This window comes from Oncorhynchus nerka, linkage group LG17 (genome assembly GCF_034236695.1).
Source record: "Oncorhynchus nerka isolate Pitt River linkage group LG17, Oner_Uvic_2.0, whole genome shotgun sequence".
Classification (NCBI taxonomy): Eukaryota; Metazoa; Chordata; class Actinopteri; order Salmoniformes; family Salmonidae; genus Oncorhynchus; species Oncorhynchus nerka.
In genome coordinates this window covers 6994008-7014875 of record NC_088412.1, presented here as the reverse complement: position 1 = coordinate 7014875, position 20868 = coordinate 6994008, and the positions used below count along the sequence as shown (strand labels likewise).

Here is a 20868-nt window from a genome sequence, read left to right as displayed (position 1 = left end):
GTTCCTGTCTGCATCAGTACCTGGATCTAGTTGTTCCTGTCTGCATCAGTACCTGGATCTAGTTGTTCCTGTCTGCAGCAGTACCTGGATCTAGAGTTGTTCCTGTCTGCATCAGTACCTGGATCTAGTTGTTCCTGTCTGCATCAGTACCTGGATCTACTTGTTCCTGTCTGCAGCAGTACCTGGATCTAGTTGTTCCTGTCAGTACCTGGATCTAGTTGTTCCTGTCTGCAGCAGTACCTGGATCTAGTTGTTCCTGTCTGTACCTGGATCTAGTTGTTCCTGTCTGCATCAATACCTGGATCTAGTTGTTCCTGTCTGCAGCAGTACCTGGGTCTAGTTGTTCCTGTCTGTACCTGGATCTAGTTGTTCCTGTCAGTACCTGGATCTAGTTGTTCCTGTCTGCATCAGTACCTGGATCTAGTTGTTCCTGTCAGCATCAGTACCTGGATCTAGTTGTTCCTGTCTGCATCAGTACCTGGATCTAGTTGTTCCTGTCTGCATCAGTACCTGGATCTAGTTGTTCCTGTCTGCATCAGTACCTGGATCTAGTTGTTCCTGTCTGCATCAGTACCTGGATCTAGTTGTTCCTGTCTGCATCATTACCTGGATCTAGTTGTTCCTGTCAGTACCTGGATCTAGTTGGTCCAGTCTGCATCAGTACCTGGATCTAGTTGTTCCTGTCTGCATCAGTACCTGGATCTAGTTGTTCCTGTCTGCATCAGTACCTGGATCTAGTTGTTCCTGTCAGCACCTGTATCTAGTTGTTCCTGTCTGCATCAGTACCTGGATCTAGTTGTTCCTGTCAGCACCTGTATCTAGTTGTTCCTGTCTGCATCAGTACCTGGATCTAGTTGTTCCTGTCTGCATCAGTACCTGGATCTAGTTGTTCCTGTCTGCATCATTACCTGGATCTAGTTGGTCCTGTCTGCATCGGTACCTGGATCTAGTTGTTCCTGTCTGCAGCAGTACCTGGATCTAGTTGTTCCTGTCTGCATCAGTACCTGGATCTAGTTGTTCCTGTCTGCATCAGTACCTGGATCTAATTGTTTCTGTCTGCAGCAGTACCTGGATCTAGTTGTTCCTGTCTGCAGCAGTACCTGGATCTAGTTGTTCCTGTCAGCACCTGGTTCTAGTTGTTCCTGTCAGCATCAGTACCTGGATCTAGTTGTTCCTGTCTGCAGCAGTACCTGGATCTAGTTGTTCCTGTCTGCAGCAGTACTTGGATCTAGTTGTTCCTGTCTGCAGCAGTACCTGGATCTAGTTGTTCCTGTCAGCACCTGGATATAGTTGTTCCTGTCAGCACCTGGTTCTAGTTGTTCCTGTCAGCATCAGTACCTGGATCTAGTTGTTCCTGTCTGCAGCAGTACCTGGATCTAGTTGTTCCTGTCTGCATCAGTACCTGGATCTAGTTGTTCCTGTCTGCAGCAGTACCTGGATCTAGTTGTTCCTGTCTGCATCAGTACCTGGATCTAGTTGTTCCTGTCTGCATCAGTACCTGGATCTAGTTGTTCCTGTCTGCAGCAGTACCTGGATCTAGTTGTTCCTGTCTGCAGCAGTACCTGGATCTAGTTGTTCCTGTCTGCATCAGTACCTGGATCTAGTTGTTCCTGTCTGCATCAGTACCTGGATCTAGTTGTTCCTGTCAGTACCTGGATCTAGTTGTTCCTGTCAAGAGCAGTACCTGGATCTAGTTGTTCCTGTCTGCAGCAGTACCTGGATCTAGTTGTTCCTGTCTGCAGCAGTACCTGGATCTAGTTGTTCCTGACGTTTCTCTAAACCAGGCTATAGGCTAGATGTGCACCACCAAGTCAGAACAGTAGAGTAAGTTATGAGGGGGGAAAGGACCAAATTGTTAGGTTGAGGAACATGGGCTACTAACAGCTTACTACACAACATACACTTAGTATTACTTTCTTAGCTACAGTTTACACATCTCCCTGGCATATTACATCATTCATGCAGCAGCATACAAGACATTTTTGCACTCACCTTGTGCTGTGCTCACTTGAACAGGAAGGTAGCATGGCGGTCCTTTCCTGTGGGCAAATTTCATCATCAAAGTCTGTCATTCTCTGGATAAATGAGTAATGGTTATGTCCAATGGCCGATGAGCACCGATACGTTTTATCTATAATCTCTCTTCATATGACAAGGCTTGAAAAGGATTTGCCAGTAGATTGACGACGTGCTTCATGGTGAATGGTAGCTAAGATTTTGAAAATATGATGTTGACATGATCAGTCCAATCAAAGCTACGGTAGATATAACATGATGTGACATCATTTTATCTGTGGCCAATGACCCTGAGCCTTCTTGGATGGGTACTTCTAATGTAACTCTATGGCAGCACCCAAGCGGGCTTGAACTGCTTAGCTCTCCCTGTAGATTTTGCGGCGACGCGGTGTCCCCCATGAGTGATGGCAATAAAAGTGAGCATTTTTGTCACACGACACAATGCCAAAGATATCTCAAGTTGAGGGAGAGTGCAATTGGCATGCTGACTGCAGGAATGTCCATCAGAGCTGTTGTCAGAGAATTTAATGTTAATTTCTCTACCATAAGCCGCCTCCAACATTGTTTTTGAGAATTTGTCCAACTGGCGTCACAACCGCAGACCCACCTACGTGTATGGCGTCGGGTGGGCAATGTCAACGTTGTGAATGGTTTGCCCCATGGTGGCGGTGGGGTTATGGTATGGGCAGGCATAAGCTACGGACAATGAACACAATTGCATTTTATTGATGGCAATTTGAATGCACAGAGATGCCGTGAAGAGACCCTGAGGCCCATTGTCGTGTCCTTCATCCGCTACCATCACCTCATGTTTCAGCATGATAATGCACAGCCCCATGTCACAAGGATCTGGACACAATTCCTGGAAGCTGAAAATGTCCCAGTTCTTCCATGGCCTGCATACTCACCAGACATGTCACCCATTGAGCAGGTTTGGGATGCTCTGGATCGACTCGTACGACAGCGTGTTTCAGTTCCCGCCAATATCCAGTAACTTCACACAGCCATTGAAGAGGAGTGGGACAACATTCCACAGACCACAATCAACATCCTGATTAACTCTGTGCCAAGCTGCATGAGGCAAATGGTCACACAGATACTCACTGGTTCCACGACCCTACCATTAAAAAAAAGGTATCTGTGACCAACAGATGCATATCTGTATTCCCAGTCACTTTAAAATCCATCGATTTGGGCCTAAAGAATTTATTTCAATTGACTGATTTCATTATATGAACTGAACCGAAACTACGGAATAATCTTTGAATTTGTTGCATGTCGCGTTTAATGCTTTTGTAAATTCTATTTACTAAAAAGACCAAACTTACCAAAAATATATTAAATAGACCAACAATCTTAAAAATAACACATGTGTGTTCTCTTGTTTTCAGGATGGAGACGTATGATGAGAAAAACACTTGTGGGATGATTTGTCTGAAATATCTGCTATTGACCTTTAACCTACTCTTCTGGGTGAGACTGCCTGTCTGTTTACTATTGACCTTTAACCTTTGCTTCTGGGTGAGTGCCTGTTTGTCTATCTGCTATTGACCTTTAACCTTCTCTTCTGGGTGAGTCTGCCTGTCTGTCTGTCTACTATTGACCTTTAACCTTCTCTTCTGGGTAAGTCTGCCTGTCTGTTTACTATTGACCTTTAACCTTTGCTTCTGGGTGAGTGCCTGTTTGTCTATCTGCTATTGACCTTTAACCTTCTCTTCTGGGTGAGTCTGCCTGTCTACTATTGACCTTTAACCTTCTCTTCTGGGTGAGTCTGCCTGTCTGCCTGTCTACTATTGACCTTTAACCTTCTCTTCTGGGTGAGTCTGCCTGTCTGTCTGTCTACTATTGACCTTTAACCTTCTCTTCTGGGTGAGTCTGCCTGTCTGTCTGTCTACTATTGACCTTTAACCTTCTCTTCTTTGCATGTCGGTACACTAAATGAACCTGAAACAATATCAACGGTTAAGTCTCTAACCTGTCTGTGTTCTGATAGTCTCCTACTGCCTGTATTTGATTGGTGCTAGGAATCTACTAGTTATCATTTGATTGGTGCTAGGAATCTACTAGTTATCATTTGATTGGTGCTAGGAATCTACTAGTTATCATTTGATTCGTGCTAGGAATCTACTAGTTATCATTTGATTGGTGCTAGGAATCTACTAGTTATCATTTGATTGGTGCTAGGAATCTACTAGTTATAGTTTGATTGGTGCTAGGAATCCACTAGTTATCATTTGATTGGTGCTAGGAATCCACTAGTTATCATCTGATTGGTGCTAGGAATCCACTAGTTATCATTTGATTGGTGCTAGGAATCCACTAGTTATCATTTGATTGGTGCTAGGAATCTACTAGTTATCATTTGATTGGTGCTAGGCATCTACTAGTTATCATTTGATTGGTGCTAGGAATCTACTAGTTATCATTTGATTGGTGCTAGGCATCTACTAGTTATCATTTGATTGGTGCTAGGAATCTACTAGTTATCATTTGATTGGTGCTAGGAATCTACTAGTTATCATCTGATTGGTGCTAGGAATCCACTAGTTATCATCTGATTGGTGCTAGGAATCTACTAGTTATCATTTGATTGGTGCTAGGAATCTACTAGTTATCATTTGATTGGTGCTAGGAATCTACTAGTTATCATTTGATTGGTGCTAGGAATCTACTAGTTATCATTTGATTGGTGCTAGGAATCTACTAGTTATCATTTGATTGGTGCTAGGAATCTACTAGTTATCATTTGATTGGTGATAGGAATCAACTAGTTATCATTTGATTGGTGCTAGGAATCTACTAGTTATCATGCTATTGGTGCTAGGAATCTACTAGTTATCATTTGATTGGTGCTAGGACTCTACTAGTTATCATTTGATTGGTGTTAGGAATCAACTAGTTATCATTTGATTGGTGCTAGGAATCTACTAGTTATCATTTGATTGGTGGAATCTACTAGTTATCATTTGATTTGTGCTAGGAATCTACTAGTTATCATTTGATTGGTGGAATCCACTAGTTATCATTTGATTGGTGATAGGAATCTACTAGTTATCATTTGATTGGTGGAATCTACTAGTTATCATTTGATTGGTGCTAGGAATCTACTAGTTATCATCTGATTGGTGGAATCTACTAGTTATCATCTGATTGGTGCTAGGAATCTACTAGTTATCATTTGATTGGTGCTAGGAATCTACTAGTTATCATCTGATTGGTGGAATCTACTAGTTGTCATCTGATTGGTGCTAGGAATCTACTAGGTATCATCTGATTGGTGGAATCTACTAGTTATCATCTGATTGGTGGAATCTACTAGTTATCTGCTATTGAACATTGTCTGTGTTCTGAATTGAAATATTTTAATTTAATGGAATTGATTTGAAAGGGAATTGAATTGAGTGGTTTTGAATTCCACTGCTGTGTGTGTGTGTGTGTGTGTGTGTGTGTGTGTGTCCGTGTGTGTGCATGTTCGTGTGTGTGTGTCCTCTTTCAGCTGGCAGGTGGAGTGGTGATGGCGGTGGGGGTGTGGACCCTCGTAGAGAAGAGTGACTACATCAGCCTCCTCAACTCCACCTTCTACTCTGCCTCTGCCTACATCCTCATAGCTGCCGGGGCTATCGTTGTCTTCACTGGGATCGTAGGCTGCTGTGCCACCCTCAAGGAGATGAGAAGTCTGCTAATAGTGGTGATCCTCCGATCAATCAACCCATAAATCAATCAACCAATCAACCAATCAATCAATCCTCCGATCAACCAATCAACCAATCAATCAATCAACCAATCAACCAATCAATCAACCAATCAACCAATCAATCAACCAATCAATCCATTTACAAAGCCCTATATCAAAACTGCAGTTGTGACACAGTGTCTCGAAACCAGAAACACTCTAACACACGATATCAATCAAACGTAATGGTACACACACTGGTTTTACCTTATAAACATATACCGGAAATGACATTCACACAGCTTCTTCTACTCCCTCGAAAACACCATTTACTTTCAGATCAAAATGATTTCATAAAAACATTCAAATCCGTTCGCATATAAACTCCTGTCAATTAAACACACAAAAAAAATGCATTTTTCAGAGGCAGAAGAAAAGGGTAATAGATGTACACTACCGTTCAAAAGTTTGGAAAATATCCTTGTTTTTTGAAAGAAAAGCACTTTTTTTTTGTCCATTTAAAATAACATCAAATTTATCAGAAATACAATGTAGGCATTGTTAATGTTGTAAATTACTATGGTAACGGCTGATTTTTTAATGGTATATCTACGTAAAGAGGCCCATTATCAGAAACCATCACTCCTGTGTTCCAATGCACGTTAGCTAATCCAAGTAATGACATTTTGTGGCCACTAGCTGGCGATCATATAGCTTAAAGCCATTTACTAACCATAGGGAACCCAATTGAAAGAAGACAATGCTCAGATAAGTGGCTGATTTCTCTGAAAAACATAGTAATCCCCAACCAGTTGACTACTTTAAAATGGTGGAATCTCTCAATGGCAATGTCCTTGCCGAAACAGGTTTATATGCACCTAGACTCCTCTATCTACCTCTATGATATAAACAGAACCAGACGAAAATACACTGTCTGAAATGCACGTGTCATAAATATCACGCAGAATAATGCCGTGTGTGTATCTTTAAGAGTTTAGATACGGAGCCACGAGAGAGGAATGGCATCACCGGTATGGTGGTTGGAGAGACAGAGCGAGAAGAGTTTGGAGAGAGGAGGGGCTATAGAGTTTAGATACGGAGCATGAGTCACGAGAGAGGAATGAGGGGCATCACCGGTATGGTGGTTGGAGAGACAGAGCGAGAAGAGGTGGGGAGAGGAGGGGCTATAGAGGAGAGAGGAATGAGGGGCATCACCGGTATGGTGGTTGGAGAGACAGAGCGAGAAGAGGTGGGGAGAGGAGGGGCTATAGAGGAGAGAGGAATGAGGGGCATCACCGGTATGGTGGTTGGAGAGACAGAGCGAGAAGAGGTGGGGAGAGGAGGGGCTATAGAGGAGAGAGGAATGAGGGGCATCACCGGTATGGTGGTTGGAGAGACAGAGCGAGAGTGGGGAGAAGAGGTGGAGAGTGAGGAGAGGAGGGGCTATAGAGGAGAAAGGAATGAGGGGCATCACCGGTATGGTGGTTGGAGAGACAGAGCGAGAAGAGGTGGGGAGAGAAGGGGCTATAGAGGAGAGAGGGCTTTGCTTTGCAATGTAAACATGTTGTCCAAGTCCCTTAAATGTAATTGAATTGAAATTGAGAGGGGAGAGGAGGGGCAAAAGGGAGAGAGGGGTGGGGGAGGGTTAGAGGAGAGAGAGAGAGAGAGGGTGGGGGGAGAGAGAGAGGGGAGAGAGAGAGGGGTGGGGAGAGGGGGGAGAGGGAGAGGGAGAGAGATAGGTGGGGAGAGGGTTAGAGGAGGAGAGAGAGAGAGGGGAGAGAGGGGGAGAGAGAGAGGGGAGAGGGTTAGAAGAGAGAGAGAGAGAGAGAGAGAGAGATAGAGGTAGAGAGAGAGGGGGAGAGGGTTAGAGGAGAGGGAGAAAGAGAGGTGGAGAGAGGGTTAGAGGAGAGGAGAGGAGAGAGATAGGTGGGGAGAGGGTTAGAGGAGAGAGAGAGAGAGAGAGGGGGAGAGAGAGGGGAGAGGGTTAGAAGAGAGAGAGAGAGAGAGAGAGAGGGTTAGAGAGAGGGGGGAGAGGGTTAGAGGAGAGGGAGAAAGAGAGGTGGAGAGAGGGTTAGAGGAGAGGAGAGGGAGAGAGATAGGTGGGGAGAGGGTCAGAGGAGAGAGAGAGGGAGAGAGATAGGTGGGGAGAGGGTCAGAGGAGAGAGAGAGGGTTGGAGGAGAGGGAGGGAGAAAGATAGAGAGATAATATTACAATCTTGAAACTTTATGGAAACATTAGGAGGAACTGTAATCGCAATAAAAAGGCACACGCTCACTTACTGTATGACCTTACTCCACTCAGATATTGGCACATGAAGTTGTTTTCAACCTCAGCTCACTACAGTCTGTTTTATATTAGGAGGGAATGTCTTTTTGTCCTCCCCATTCTTCACAGTATTTCTTCCTGCCACACTCTCTCTCTCTCTCTCTCTCTCTGTACTCTCTCTGTTCTCTATCTCTGTACTCTCTCTCTGTTCTCTCTCTCTCTCCTCTCTCTCTCTCTCTCTCTCTCTCTCTCTCTCTCGCTCTCTGTCTCTCTCTCTCTCTCTCAATTCAATTCAATTCAATTCAAGGGCTTTATTGGCATGGGAAACATGTGTTAACATTGCCGCCAAAGCAAGTGAGGTAGACAACATACAAAGTGAATATATAAAGTGAAAAACAACAAAAATTAACAGTAAACATTACACATACAGAAGTTTCAAAACAGTAAAGACATTACAAATGTCATATTATATATATATATATATACAGTGTTTTAACAATGTACAAATGGTTAAAGGACACAAGATAAAATAAATAAGCATAAATATGGGTTGTATTTCTCTCTCTCTCTCTCTCTCTCTCTCTCTCTCTCTCTCTCTCCTCTCTCTGTTCTCTCTCTCTCTGTTCTCGCTCTCTTTTCTCTCTCTCTGTTCTCTCTCTCTGTTCTCTCTCTCTCTCTCGTTTCTCTCTCTCTGTTCTCTCTCTCTCGTTTCTCTCTCTGTTCTCTCTCTCTCTCTCGTTTCTCTCTCTCTGTTCTCTCTCTCTCGTTTCTCTCTCTCTGTTCTCTCTCTCTCATTTCTCTCTCTCTGTTCTCTCTCTCTCTCTCGTTTCTCTCTCTCTGTTCTCTCTCTCTCTCGTTTCTCTCTCTCTGTTCTCTCTCTCTCTCTGTTTCTCTCTCTCTCTTTTCTCTCTCTCTGTTCTCTCTCTCGTTTCTCTCTCTCTGTTCTCTCTCTCTCTCTCTGTTCTTTCTCTCTCTGTTCTTTCTCTCTCTGTTCTCTCTCTCTGTTCTCTCTCTCCCTCTCTCTGTTCTCTCTCCTCTGTTCTCTCTCTCTGTTCTCTCTCTCTCTCTGTTCTCTCTCTCTCTCTCTGTTCTCTCTCTCTCTCTGCTCTCTCTCTCTCTGTTCTCTCTCTCTCTCTCTGTTCTCTCTCTCTCTCTCTCTCTCTCTGTTCACTCTCTCTCTGTTCTCTCTCTCTCTCTGTTCTCGCTCTCTTTTCTCTCTCTGTTCTCTCTCTCTGTTCGCTCTCTCTCTCGTTTCTCTCTCTGTTCTCTCTCCTTCTCTCTGTTCTCTCTCTCTCTGTTCTCTCTCTCTCTCTGTTCTCTCTCTCTCTCTGTTCTCTCTCTCTCGTTTCTCTCTCTCTGTTCTCTCTCTCTCTGTTCTCTCTCTCCCTCTCTCTGTTCTCTCTCTCTCTGTTCTCTCTCTCCCTCTCTCTGTTCTCTCTCTCTCTCTGTTCTAACCCACCATAGTATTTTATTCTGTTACTCTCCCCCTCTCTCTCTCTCTCTCTCTCTCTCTCTCTCCCACAGTATTTCTTCCTGCTACTCTGTATCTTCTTGCTGGAGATTGTAGCTGGAGTCCTGGCCTATATCCAGTATCAGGAGGTATGTACATACCAGCGTTTCCCAAACTTGGTCCTGGGGACCCAAGGGGTGCACATTTTTTTTGCACTACCACTACAAAGTTGATTCAAATGATGAACTCATCATCAAGCTTGATTCTTTGAATCAGCTGTGTAGAGCTAGCCAAAAACAACAATGTCCACCCGTTGGGGCTGGACCCGAGTTTGAGAAACGCTGTCTTATGCTATATTAACGAGACCTGGGTTCAAATACTATTTACAATCATTCCAAATACATTATCTGTGCTTGATTTGAACTTGCCTGTCCTAATGGAATCGATAGAAAAGTCCCCCTAGACACCTGGCACTCCGGGCAAGCTAAAGCACATTCTGAAAGTATCCAAAAGATGTCAAATAGTATTTGAACCCAGGTCTACACATTACAAAAAAAAAAATGTACTAGTTACACATAGCTGCTGCAACCCGGCTGTGTACCAAACGGCACCCTATTCCTTACGTAGTGCACTACTGTTAAACAGAGCCCTATGGGCGTGTGGCCAAAAAGTAGTGCACTATACAGTTGATAGGGTGCTATTTAGGGATGCTGGATGGGCCTATATCCAGTGTTAGGAGGTCCTAGAATACCGTGTTCTCCTCAGACATGCCAGGAATTCTGGTTGGCATCACCTGACCTGACCTGGGTTCAAATGTTATTTCAAATCCTTCATATATTTTTAGCGTTTGCTTTAGCCTGCGTGGAGAGCCAGGTTGGCCCCGGGGGAGGACTTTTCTTTCAGTTTCATCAAGCACAGGTTCTGTGTTGGAAATGATTTCCCAGAGTATTTGAACGCAGGTTGGAATTACCAGACTCACTACTCTACTAGATGTTTTGTTTCGTTCTCGGGGAAACAGTTTTGTCAAGGTTTATACCGTAACATTTAAAACTAATTCCCATTCAACATGTGGGCTACTCTGTGACTTGTTACAGTTGATTCCTGACATGCACAGCGCCGTTTATAGATACACGATTAGTCATAGTTATGTCATGTAGGATATAGTTACATCCATCCTTGTGTATTATTTAGTTATCAGACTAGTAAACCTACTGTATTCTTAGCTAATTCAGTCACTGACACAAACCACGTTCTGGTATGACCTAAAACGTTCTGGTATGACCTAAAACGTTCTGGTATGACCTAAAACGTTCTGGTATGATCTAAAATGTTCTGGTATGACCTAAAACCTTCTGGTATGATCTAAAACCTTCTGGTATGATCTAAAACGTTCTGGTATGATCTAAAACGTTCTGGTATGACCTAAAACGTTCTGGTAACGTTCTGGTATGATCTAAAACGTTCTGGTATGATCTAAAACGTTCTGGTATGACCTAAAACGTTCTGGTATGATCTAAAACGTTCTGGTATGACCTAAAACGTTCTGGTATGATCTAAAACGTTCTGGTATGATCTAAAACGTTCTGGTATGATCTAAAACGTTCTGGTATGATCTAAAACGTTCTGGTAACGTTCTGGTATGACCTAAAACGTTCTTTTATGACCTAAAACGTTCTGGTATGACCTAAAACGTTCTGGTATGATCTAAAACGTTCTGGTATGACCTAAAACGTTCTGGTATGATCTAAAACGTTCTGGTATGATCTAAAACGTTCTGGTATGATCTAAAACGTTCTGGTAACGTTCTGGTATGACCTAAAACGTTCTTTTATGACCTAAAACGTTCTGGTATGACCTAAAACGTTCTGGTATGATCTAAAACGTTCTGGTATGACCTAAAACATTCTTCTACTATATTAAACCTTCTTGTATTTCCTAAAACTTTATTATAATAACTATTACAATCAAATAATATCTCCTGAATATTTGATTTATTTATTCAACCTTTATTTATTCCTGAATAACACACATCTTCCTGCATGTCCACAATCGTTTTATATTCCTGTCTGCTCCTCTGCATACATTCATCCCTGTTTTCCGTTTTATATTCCTGTTTGCTCCTCTGCATACATTCATCCCTGTTTTCTGTCTTTTTCAAATTCCTATTTTTCTTTCTTCTCTTGTGGTTTTCTTCCCCGTCCAGTGTTTCCCTTTCTGCCAGCAGGTAATTATCCTCCTGTTGGATTCCTCCTTTCTATCAAACTCTGTGTCTCTGATCTCACTGTTCAGAATATTCTTCTACTGTTATTTCTGATCCAATCACATCTCCTTACTACTGTATGAAAAGTAAACATACAGTACCAGTCAAAAGATATCATTCAAGAGTTTTTCTTTCTTTCTTTTTTTACTATGTTCTACATCGTAGAATAATAGTGAAGACATCAACACTATGAAATAATAACACATATGGAATCATGTAGTAACCAAAAAAGTGGTGTGGTTTCTAGTAGTAGTGGTTTCTTTGCAGCAATTCGACCATGAATGCTTGATTCACGCAGTCTCCTCTGAACAGTTGATGTTGAGATGTGTCTGTTACTTGAACTCTGTGAAGCATTTATTTGGGCTGCAGTTTCTGAGGCTGGTAACTCTAATGAACTTATCCTCTGCAGCAGAGATAACTCCGGGTCTTCCTTTCCTGTGGCGGTCCTCATGAGAGCCAGTTTCGTCATTGAGCTTGATGGTTTTTGCGACTGTACCTGAAAAAACGTTCAAAGTTCTTGACATTTTCCATATTGACGGACCTTCATGTCTTAAAGTAATGATGGACTGTCGTTTCTCTTTGCTTATTTGAGATGTTCTTGCCATAATATGGACATCATTTAATTAGATGTCACAACCCAACTGATTGGTTCGAACACATTAAGAAGGAATGAAATTCCACAATGAACTTTTAACAAGGCACACCTGTTAATTGAAATGCATTCCAGGTGACTACCTCATGAATCTGGTTGAGAGAATACCAAGAGTGTGCAAAGGTGTCATCAAGGCAAAGGGTGGCTACTTTGAAGAATCTCAAATATACAATATATTTTTGATTGAACACTTTTTTGGTTACTACATGATTCCATATGTTTTATTTCATAGTTTTGATGTCTTCACTATTATTCTACAATGTTGAAAATAGTCAAAATATAGAAAAACCCTGGAATGAGTAGGTGTGTCCAAACTTTGGACTGGGACTGAATAACTGTACATTTGGGCCTTTGTTCAAATACCAGGGTTGGGGTCAATTCTAATTAATGAACGTGAAGGCAAAATATAGATTTCCGCCTAAATATTCAAAATTAATACACAATAACTGGTAATGCTGCATAGGTATAGAAAGGTCTGGAATTGACATTTCTGTAAAAAAAAATAGGTGTACTCATCTTTGAGGATACAAGCTCAAGTACATTAGTACAAGTATTTTGAAAATATATTAATTTTTTAAAAACATTTCTTTTTCCTATTCAACAAAAGGCAATAGGGTTTGAAATGAATTAAATGCTTTATAAATATAGTAACAATCAAAATGATAAATTACTTACTATAAGATTTCACCTTTCTTATAACTGTAAAATATATTTTATTGTACTGTACATTATTAGCACAATTTTCAAAGAACTGATGACAGATGCCAAACGTCCTCTGAGTGAGTCAGAGGCACCATTCAAATGTGAGTCGCTACAGCTTTAAGCTCAAAGTTGTTTCAATTCTACCAAATGATTTATTATATTTCCTGTTGAGAGTTATGAATCCATCTGAGAACATCCTAGCGAGATGATCTTGCTATTGTTGAATCCACTAGACTCTCCATTTCACATGCTCTGATCAGGGCCAGCCTTTTAGGGGGCTCCCCACCTCACTGCAAAACATGTTAGTGGCCCCCCTCTTGCCGCAAGAAATATACTTATATACACATATATATATATATTTCTCTATATATATATATATATATATATATGTGTATATAAGTTCATTTCCTGCAATTTCAAATATTGCCATTGGGGCAAAGATAACTTTTTGTAATTTTATAACAACTTTTATGCAATTCTACTCATTTTGCCATGGGGTGGAGATAAATCTTTGCTTTTTTAAAGCTAATTCCCAACAATTCTATACATTTTGCCGTGACGTATGCCATGTTTATATATACTTTGGTTTGGGGCCTCCTAGTGGCCGGAGTCCCTAACGACAGCTTACGGTCACTTATGCCTGGAGCCGGCCCTGGCGCTATTGCAAGCGCAGCTACTAGGTTCACAGGCACAGGAAATCATTCCTTTGTCTGGATAGGCCAGAAAATGTGATGTGTCACTCCCTATGCAAATGTACGATTTCCTGTGTCTGTGACCCTCACAGCTGCGCTTGCAATAGCGGTTGGATCTGGTCCTGTCAAAGAAATATCGGTCGGAACTGGTCCTGTCAAAGGAATATCGGTTGGAACTGGTCCTGTCAAAGAAATATCGGTTGGAACTGGTCCTGTCAAAGGAATATCGGTTGGAACTGGTCCTGTCAAAGAAATATCGGTTGGAACTGGTCCTGTCAAAGAAATATCGGTTGGATCTGGTCCTGTCAAAGAAATATCGGTTGGAACTGGTCCTGTCAAAGAAATATCGGTTGGAACTGGTCCTGTCAAAGAAATAGCGGTTGGAACTGGTCCTGTCAAAGAAATATCGGTCGGAACTGGTCCTGTCAAAGGAATATCGGTTGGAACTGGTCCTGTCAAAGGAATATCGGTTGGAACTGGTCCTGTCAAAGTCACCTAAAAAGGGGACTTAAAAGTTTAGTTAAATTCATTCAATTCAGGAAGTGATTTGAATTTAAAATGTGAAACATTTGACTTTTAAGATAAAAAAAAAAGTATTGTTTTCATTCGATTTATATATCAGTTTTATTTAATCTTTATTTAACTAGGCAAGTCAGTTAAAAGAACAAATTCTTATTTACAATGACGGACTACCAAAATGCAAAAGGCCTCCTTAGGAGACAGGGGCTGGGATTCAACATTTTAAATAAATAAAATATGAATATAGGACAAAACACACATCACGACAAGAGAGACAACACAACACTACATAAAGAGAGACAACACAACACTAGATAAAGAGAGACCTAAGACCATATTTATTGAGAAATATTGAAAATAAATTATATATGTTATATTACTGAATTCGATTCTAATTGACCCCAACCCTGTCGAACCCTGTCCATCCTCCTTTACAGTTGCACGACTGTCTCAGTGTTGGTAAGTTGTAGATTTCCTAGATTGTCATTGGCTCCTGTGTATGTCTCTACACAGCTGGATAAGGAGCTGCAACACAACCTGAAGGAGACCATGGTTCAGAAATACCAGCAGTCTGGAGAGGAGAGCATCACCAGTGCAGTGGACAAGCTGCAGCAGGAGGTAAATGAATGACAGAAGCTTCCTGTAAATACTGTTCCAACCACCATGTTTCATGCAGATAGAGGTCATGGTTTAGGCTGCTTGGTTTGGAGTGCATATTGTAACGAATCAGACGTTGATAAGACAGATAACTCCTCCCCCTTTCTTGGAGCAGGGGTTACTGGCGCATCACATTAAATGCATCACATTAAATGCATCACATTAAATGCATCACATTAAATGCATCACATTATATTAAATACATCACATTATATTATATACATCACATTATATTATATACATCACATTATATTAAATGCATCACATTATATTAAATACATCACATTATATTAAATGCATCACATAATATTAAATACATCGCATTATATTAAATACATCACATTATATTATATACATCACATTATATTATATACATCACATTATATTAAATGCATCACATTATATTAAATACATCACATTATATTAAATACATCACATTATATTAAATACATCACATTAAATACATCACATTATATTAAATACATCACATTATATTATATACATCACATTATATTATATACATCACATTATATTATATACATCACATTAAATACATCACATTATATTAAATACATCACATTATATTAAATACATCACATTATATTAAATACATCACATTATATTAAATACATCACATTAAATACATCACATTATATTAAATACATCACATTATATTAAATACATCACATTATATTATATACATCACATTATATTATATACATCACATTATATTATATACATCACATTATATTATATACATCACATTATATACATCACATTATATTATATACATCACATTATATTATATACATCACATTATATTATATACATCACATTATATTATATACATCACATTAAATACATCACATTATATTAAATACATCACATTATATTATATACATCACATTATATTAAATACATCACATTATATTATATACATCACATTAAATACATCACATTAAATACATCACATTATATTATATACATCACATTATATTATATACATCACATTATATTAAATACATCACATTAAATACATCACATTATATTAAATACATCACATTATATTATATACACACATTATATTATATACATCACATTATATTATATACACATTATATTATATACATCACATTAAATACATCACATTATATCAAATACATCACATTATATTATATACATCACATTATATTAAATACATCACATTAAATACATCACATTATATTAAATACATCACATTATATTATATACATCACATTATATTATATACATCACATTATATTATATACATCACATTATATTATATACATCACATTATATTATATACATCACATTAAATACATCACATTATATTAAATACATCACATTATATTATATACATCACATTATATTAAATACATCACATTATATTATATACATCACATTATATACATCACATTATATTATATTATATACATCACATTATATTAAATACATCACATTATATTAAATACATCACATTATATTATATACATCACATTATATTATATACATCACATCACATTAAATACATCACATTAAATACATCACATTAAATACATCACATTATATTAAATACATCACATTATATTATATAAATCACATTACATTATATACATCACATTATATTATATACATCACATTATATTATATACATCACATTATATTAAATACATCACATTATATTAAATACATCACATTATATTAAATACATCACATTATATTATATACATCACATTATATACATCACATTATATTATATACATCACATTATATTAAATACATCACATTATATTAAATACATCACATTATATTATATACATCACATTATATTATATACATCACATTACATTAAATACATCACATTATATTATATACATCACATTAAATACATCACATTAAATACATCACATTAAATACATCACATTATATTAAATACATCACATTATATTAAATACATCACATTATATTATATACATCACATTAAATACATCACATTATATTAAATACATCACATTATATTAAATACATCACATTATATTAAATACATCACATTATATTATATACATCACATTAAATACATCACATTATATTAAATACATCACATTATATTAAATACATCACATTATATTATATACATCACATTATATACATCACATTATATTAAATACATCACATTATATTAAATACATCACATTATATTAAAAACATCACATTATATTAAATACATCACATTATATTAAATACATCACATTATATTAAATACATCACATTATATTAAATACATCACATTATATTATATACATCACATTATATTAAATACATCACATTATATTAAATACATCACATTATATTAAATACATCACATTATATTAAATACATCACATTATATTATATACATCACATTATATTAAATACATCACATTATATTAAATACATCACATTATATTATATACATCACATTATATTAAATACATCACATTATATTATATACATCACATTATATACATCACATTATATTAAATACATCACATTATATTATATACATCACATTATATTAAATACATCACATTATATTAAATACATCACATTATATTAAATACATCACATTATATTATATACATAACATTATATTAAATACATCACATTATATTATATACATCACATTATATTATATACATCACATTATATTAAATACATCACATTATATTAAATACATCACATTATATTATATACATCACATTAAATACATCACATTATATTATATACATCACATTATATTATATACATCACATTATATTAAATAAATCACATTAAATACATCACATTATATTAAATACATCACATTATATTATATACATCACATTATATTAAATACATCACATTAAATACATCACATTAAATACATCACATTATATTATATACATCACATTATATTAAATACATCACATTAAATACATCACATTAAATACATCACATTATATTATATACATCACATTATATTAAATACATCACATTAAATACATCACATTATATTAAATACATCACATTATATACATCACATTAAATACATCACATTATATTAAATACATCACATTATATTAAATACATCACATCACATTAAATACATCACATTATATTAAATACATCACATTATATTATATACATCACATTATATTAAATACATCACATCACATTAAATACATCACATTATATTAAATACATCACATTAAATACATCACATTAAATACATCACATTATATTAAATACATCACATTATATTAAATACATCACATTAAATACATCACATTATATTAAATACATCACATTATATACATCACATTAAATACATCACATTATATTATATACATCACATTATATTAAATACATCACATTAAATACATCACATTAAATAGATCATATTATATTATATACATCACATTATATTAAATACATCACATTATATTAAATACATCACATTACATTAAATACATCACATTAAATACATCACATTATATTAAATACATCACATTATATTAAATACATCACATTAAATACATCACATTATATTATATACATCACATTATATACATCACATCACATTATATTATATACATCACATTATATTATATACATCACATTATATTATATACATCACATTATATTATATACATCACATTATATTAAATACATCACATTATATTATATACATCACATTACATTAAATACATCACATTAAATACATCACATTATATACATCACATTATATTATATACATCACATTAAATACATCACATTATATTATATACATCACATTATATTAAATACATCACATTAAATACATCACATTATATTATATACATCACATTATATACATCACATTATATTATATACATCACATTATATTATATACATCACATTAAATACATCACATTATATTATATACATCACATTATATTAAATACATCACATTAAATACATCACATTATATACATCACATTAAATACATTATATTATATACATCACATTATATTATATACATCACATTATATTATATACATCACATTATATTATATACATCACATTATATTATATACATCACATTAAATACATCACATTATATTATATACATCACATTATATTAAATACATCACATTATATACATCACATTATATTAAATACATCACATTATATTAAATACATCACATTATATTAAATACATCACATTATATTATATACATCACATTATATTATATACATCACATTATATTGAATACATCACATTATATACATCACATTATATTATATACATCACATTATATACATCACATTATATTATATACATCACATTATATTATATACATCACATTATATTATATACATCACATTATATTAAATACATCACATTATATACATCACATTATATTATATACATCACATTATATTATATACATCACATTAAATACATCACATTAAATACATCACATTAAATACATCACATTATATTAAATACATCACATTATATTAAATAAATCACATTATATTAAATACATCACATTATATTATATACATCACATTATATTATATACATCACATTATATTATATACATCACATTATATTAAATACATCACATTATATTAAATACATCACATTATATTAAATACATCACATTATATTAAATACATCACATTATATTATATACATCACATTATATTATATACATCACATTATATTAAATACATCACATTATATTAAATACATCACATTATATTAAATACATCACATTATATTAAATACATCACATTAAATACATCACATTATATTATATACATCACATTATATTATATACATCACATTATATTATATACATCACATTATATTAAATACATCACATTATATTAAATACATCACATTATATTAAATACATCACATTAAATACATCACATTATATTATATACATCACATTATATTATATACATCACATTATATTATATACATCACATTAAATACATCACATTATATTATATACATCACATTATATTAAATACATCACATTATATTAAATACATCACATTATATTAAATACATCACATTATATTAAATACATCACATTAAATACATCACATTATATTATATACATCACATTATATTATATACATCACATTATATTATATACATCACATTATATTAAATACATCACATTAAATACATCACATTATATTATATACATCACATTAAATACATCACATTATATTAAATACATCACATTATATTATATACATCACATTATATTAAATACATCACATTATATTAAATACATCACATTATATTAAATACATCACATTATATTATATACATCAAATTATATTATATACATCACATTATATTATATACATCACATTATATTATATACATCACATTATATTAAATACATCACATTAAATACATCACATTATATTATATACATCACATTAAATACATCACATTATATTAAATACATCACATTATATTATATACATCACATTATATTATATACATCACATTATATTAAATACATCACATTATATACATCACATTATATTAAATACATCACATTAAATACATCACATTATATTAAATACATCACATTATATTAAATACATCACATTATATACATCACATTATATTAAATACATCACATTAAATACATCACATTATATTAAATACATCACATTATATTAAATACATCACATTATATTAAATACATCACATTATATTAAATACATCACATTATATTAAATACATCACATTATATTAAATACATCACATTATATTAAATACATCACATTAAATACATCACATTAAATACATCACATTATATTATATACATCACATTATATTAAATACATCACATTATATTAAATACATCACATTATATTAAATACATCACATTAAATACATCACATTAAATACATCACATTAT

At 34.9% G+C, this 20868-nt stretch overlaps 1 protein-coding gene across 3 annotated transcripts in view; it reads left to right on the top strand.

Moving 5' to 3' along the window:
- LOC115127870 (CD151 antigen-like) overlaps window positions 1-20868 on the top strand; it is a 57255-nt gene that overhangs the window by 14660 nt on the left and 21727 nt on the right. The window contains exons 2-6 of one of the 3 annotated variants that reach the window (XM_065002888.1): window positions 3408-3489; window positions 5513-5704; window positions 9480-9554; window positions 11609-11629; window positions 14744-14848. In XM_065002888.1, the coding sequence (XP_064858960.1) occupies window positions 3409-3489; window positions 5513-5704; window positions 9480-9554; window positions 11609-11629; window positions 14744-14848 (474 nt within the window). In that variant the 5' untranslated portion in view covers window position 3408. The remainder of the gene's footprint in view (window positions 1-3407; window positions 3490-5512; window positions 5705-9479; window positions 9555-11608; window positions 11630-14743; window positions 14849-20868) is intronic. The other 2 variants (XM_065002890.1, XM_065002889.1) reach the window with 2 other exon arrangements.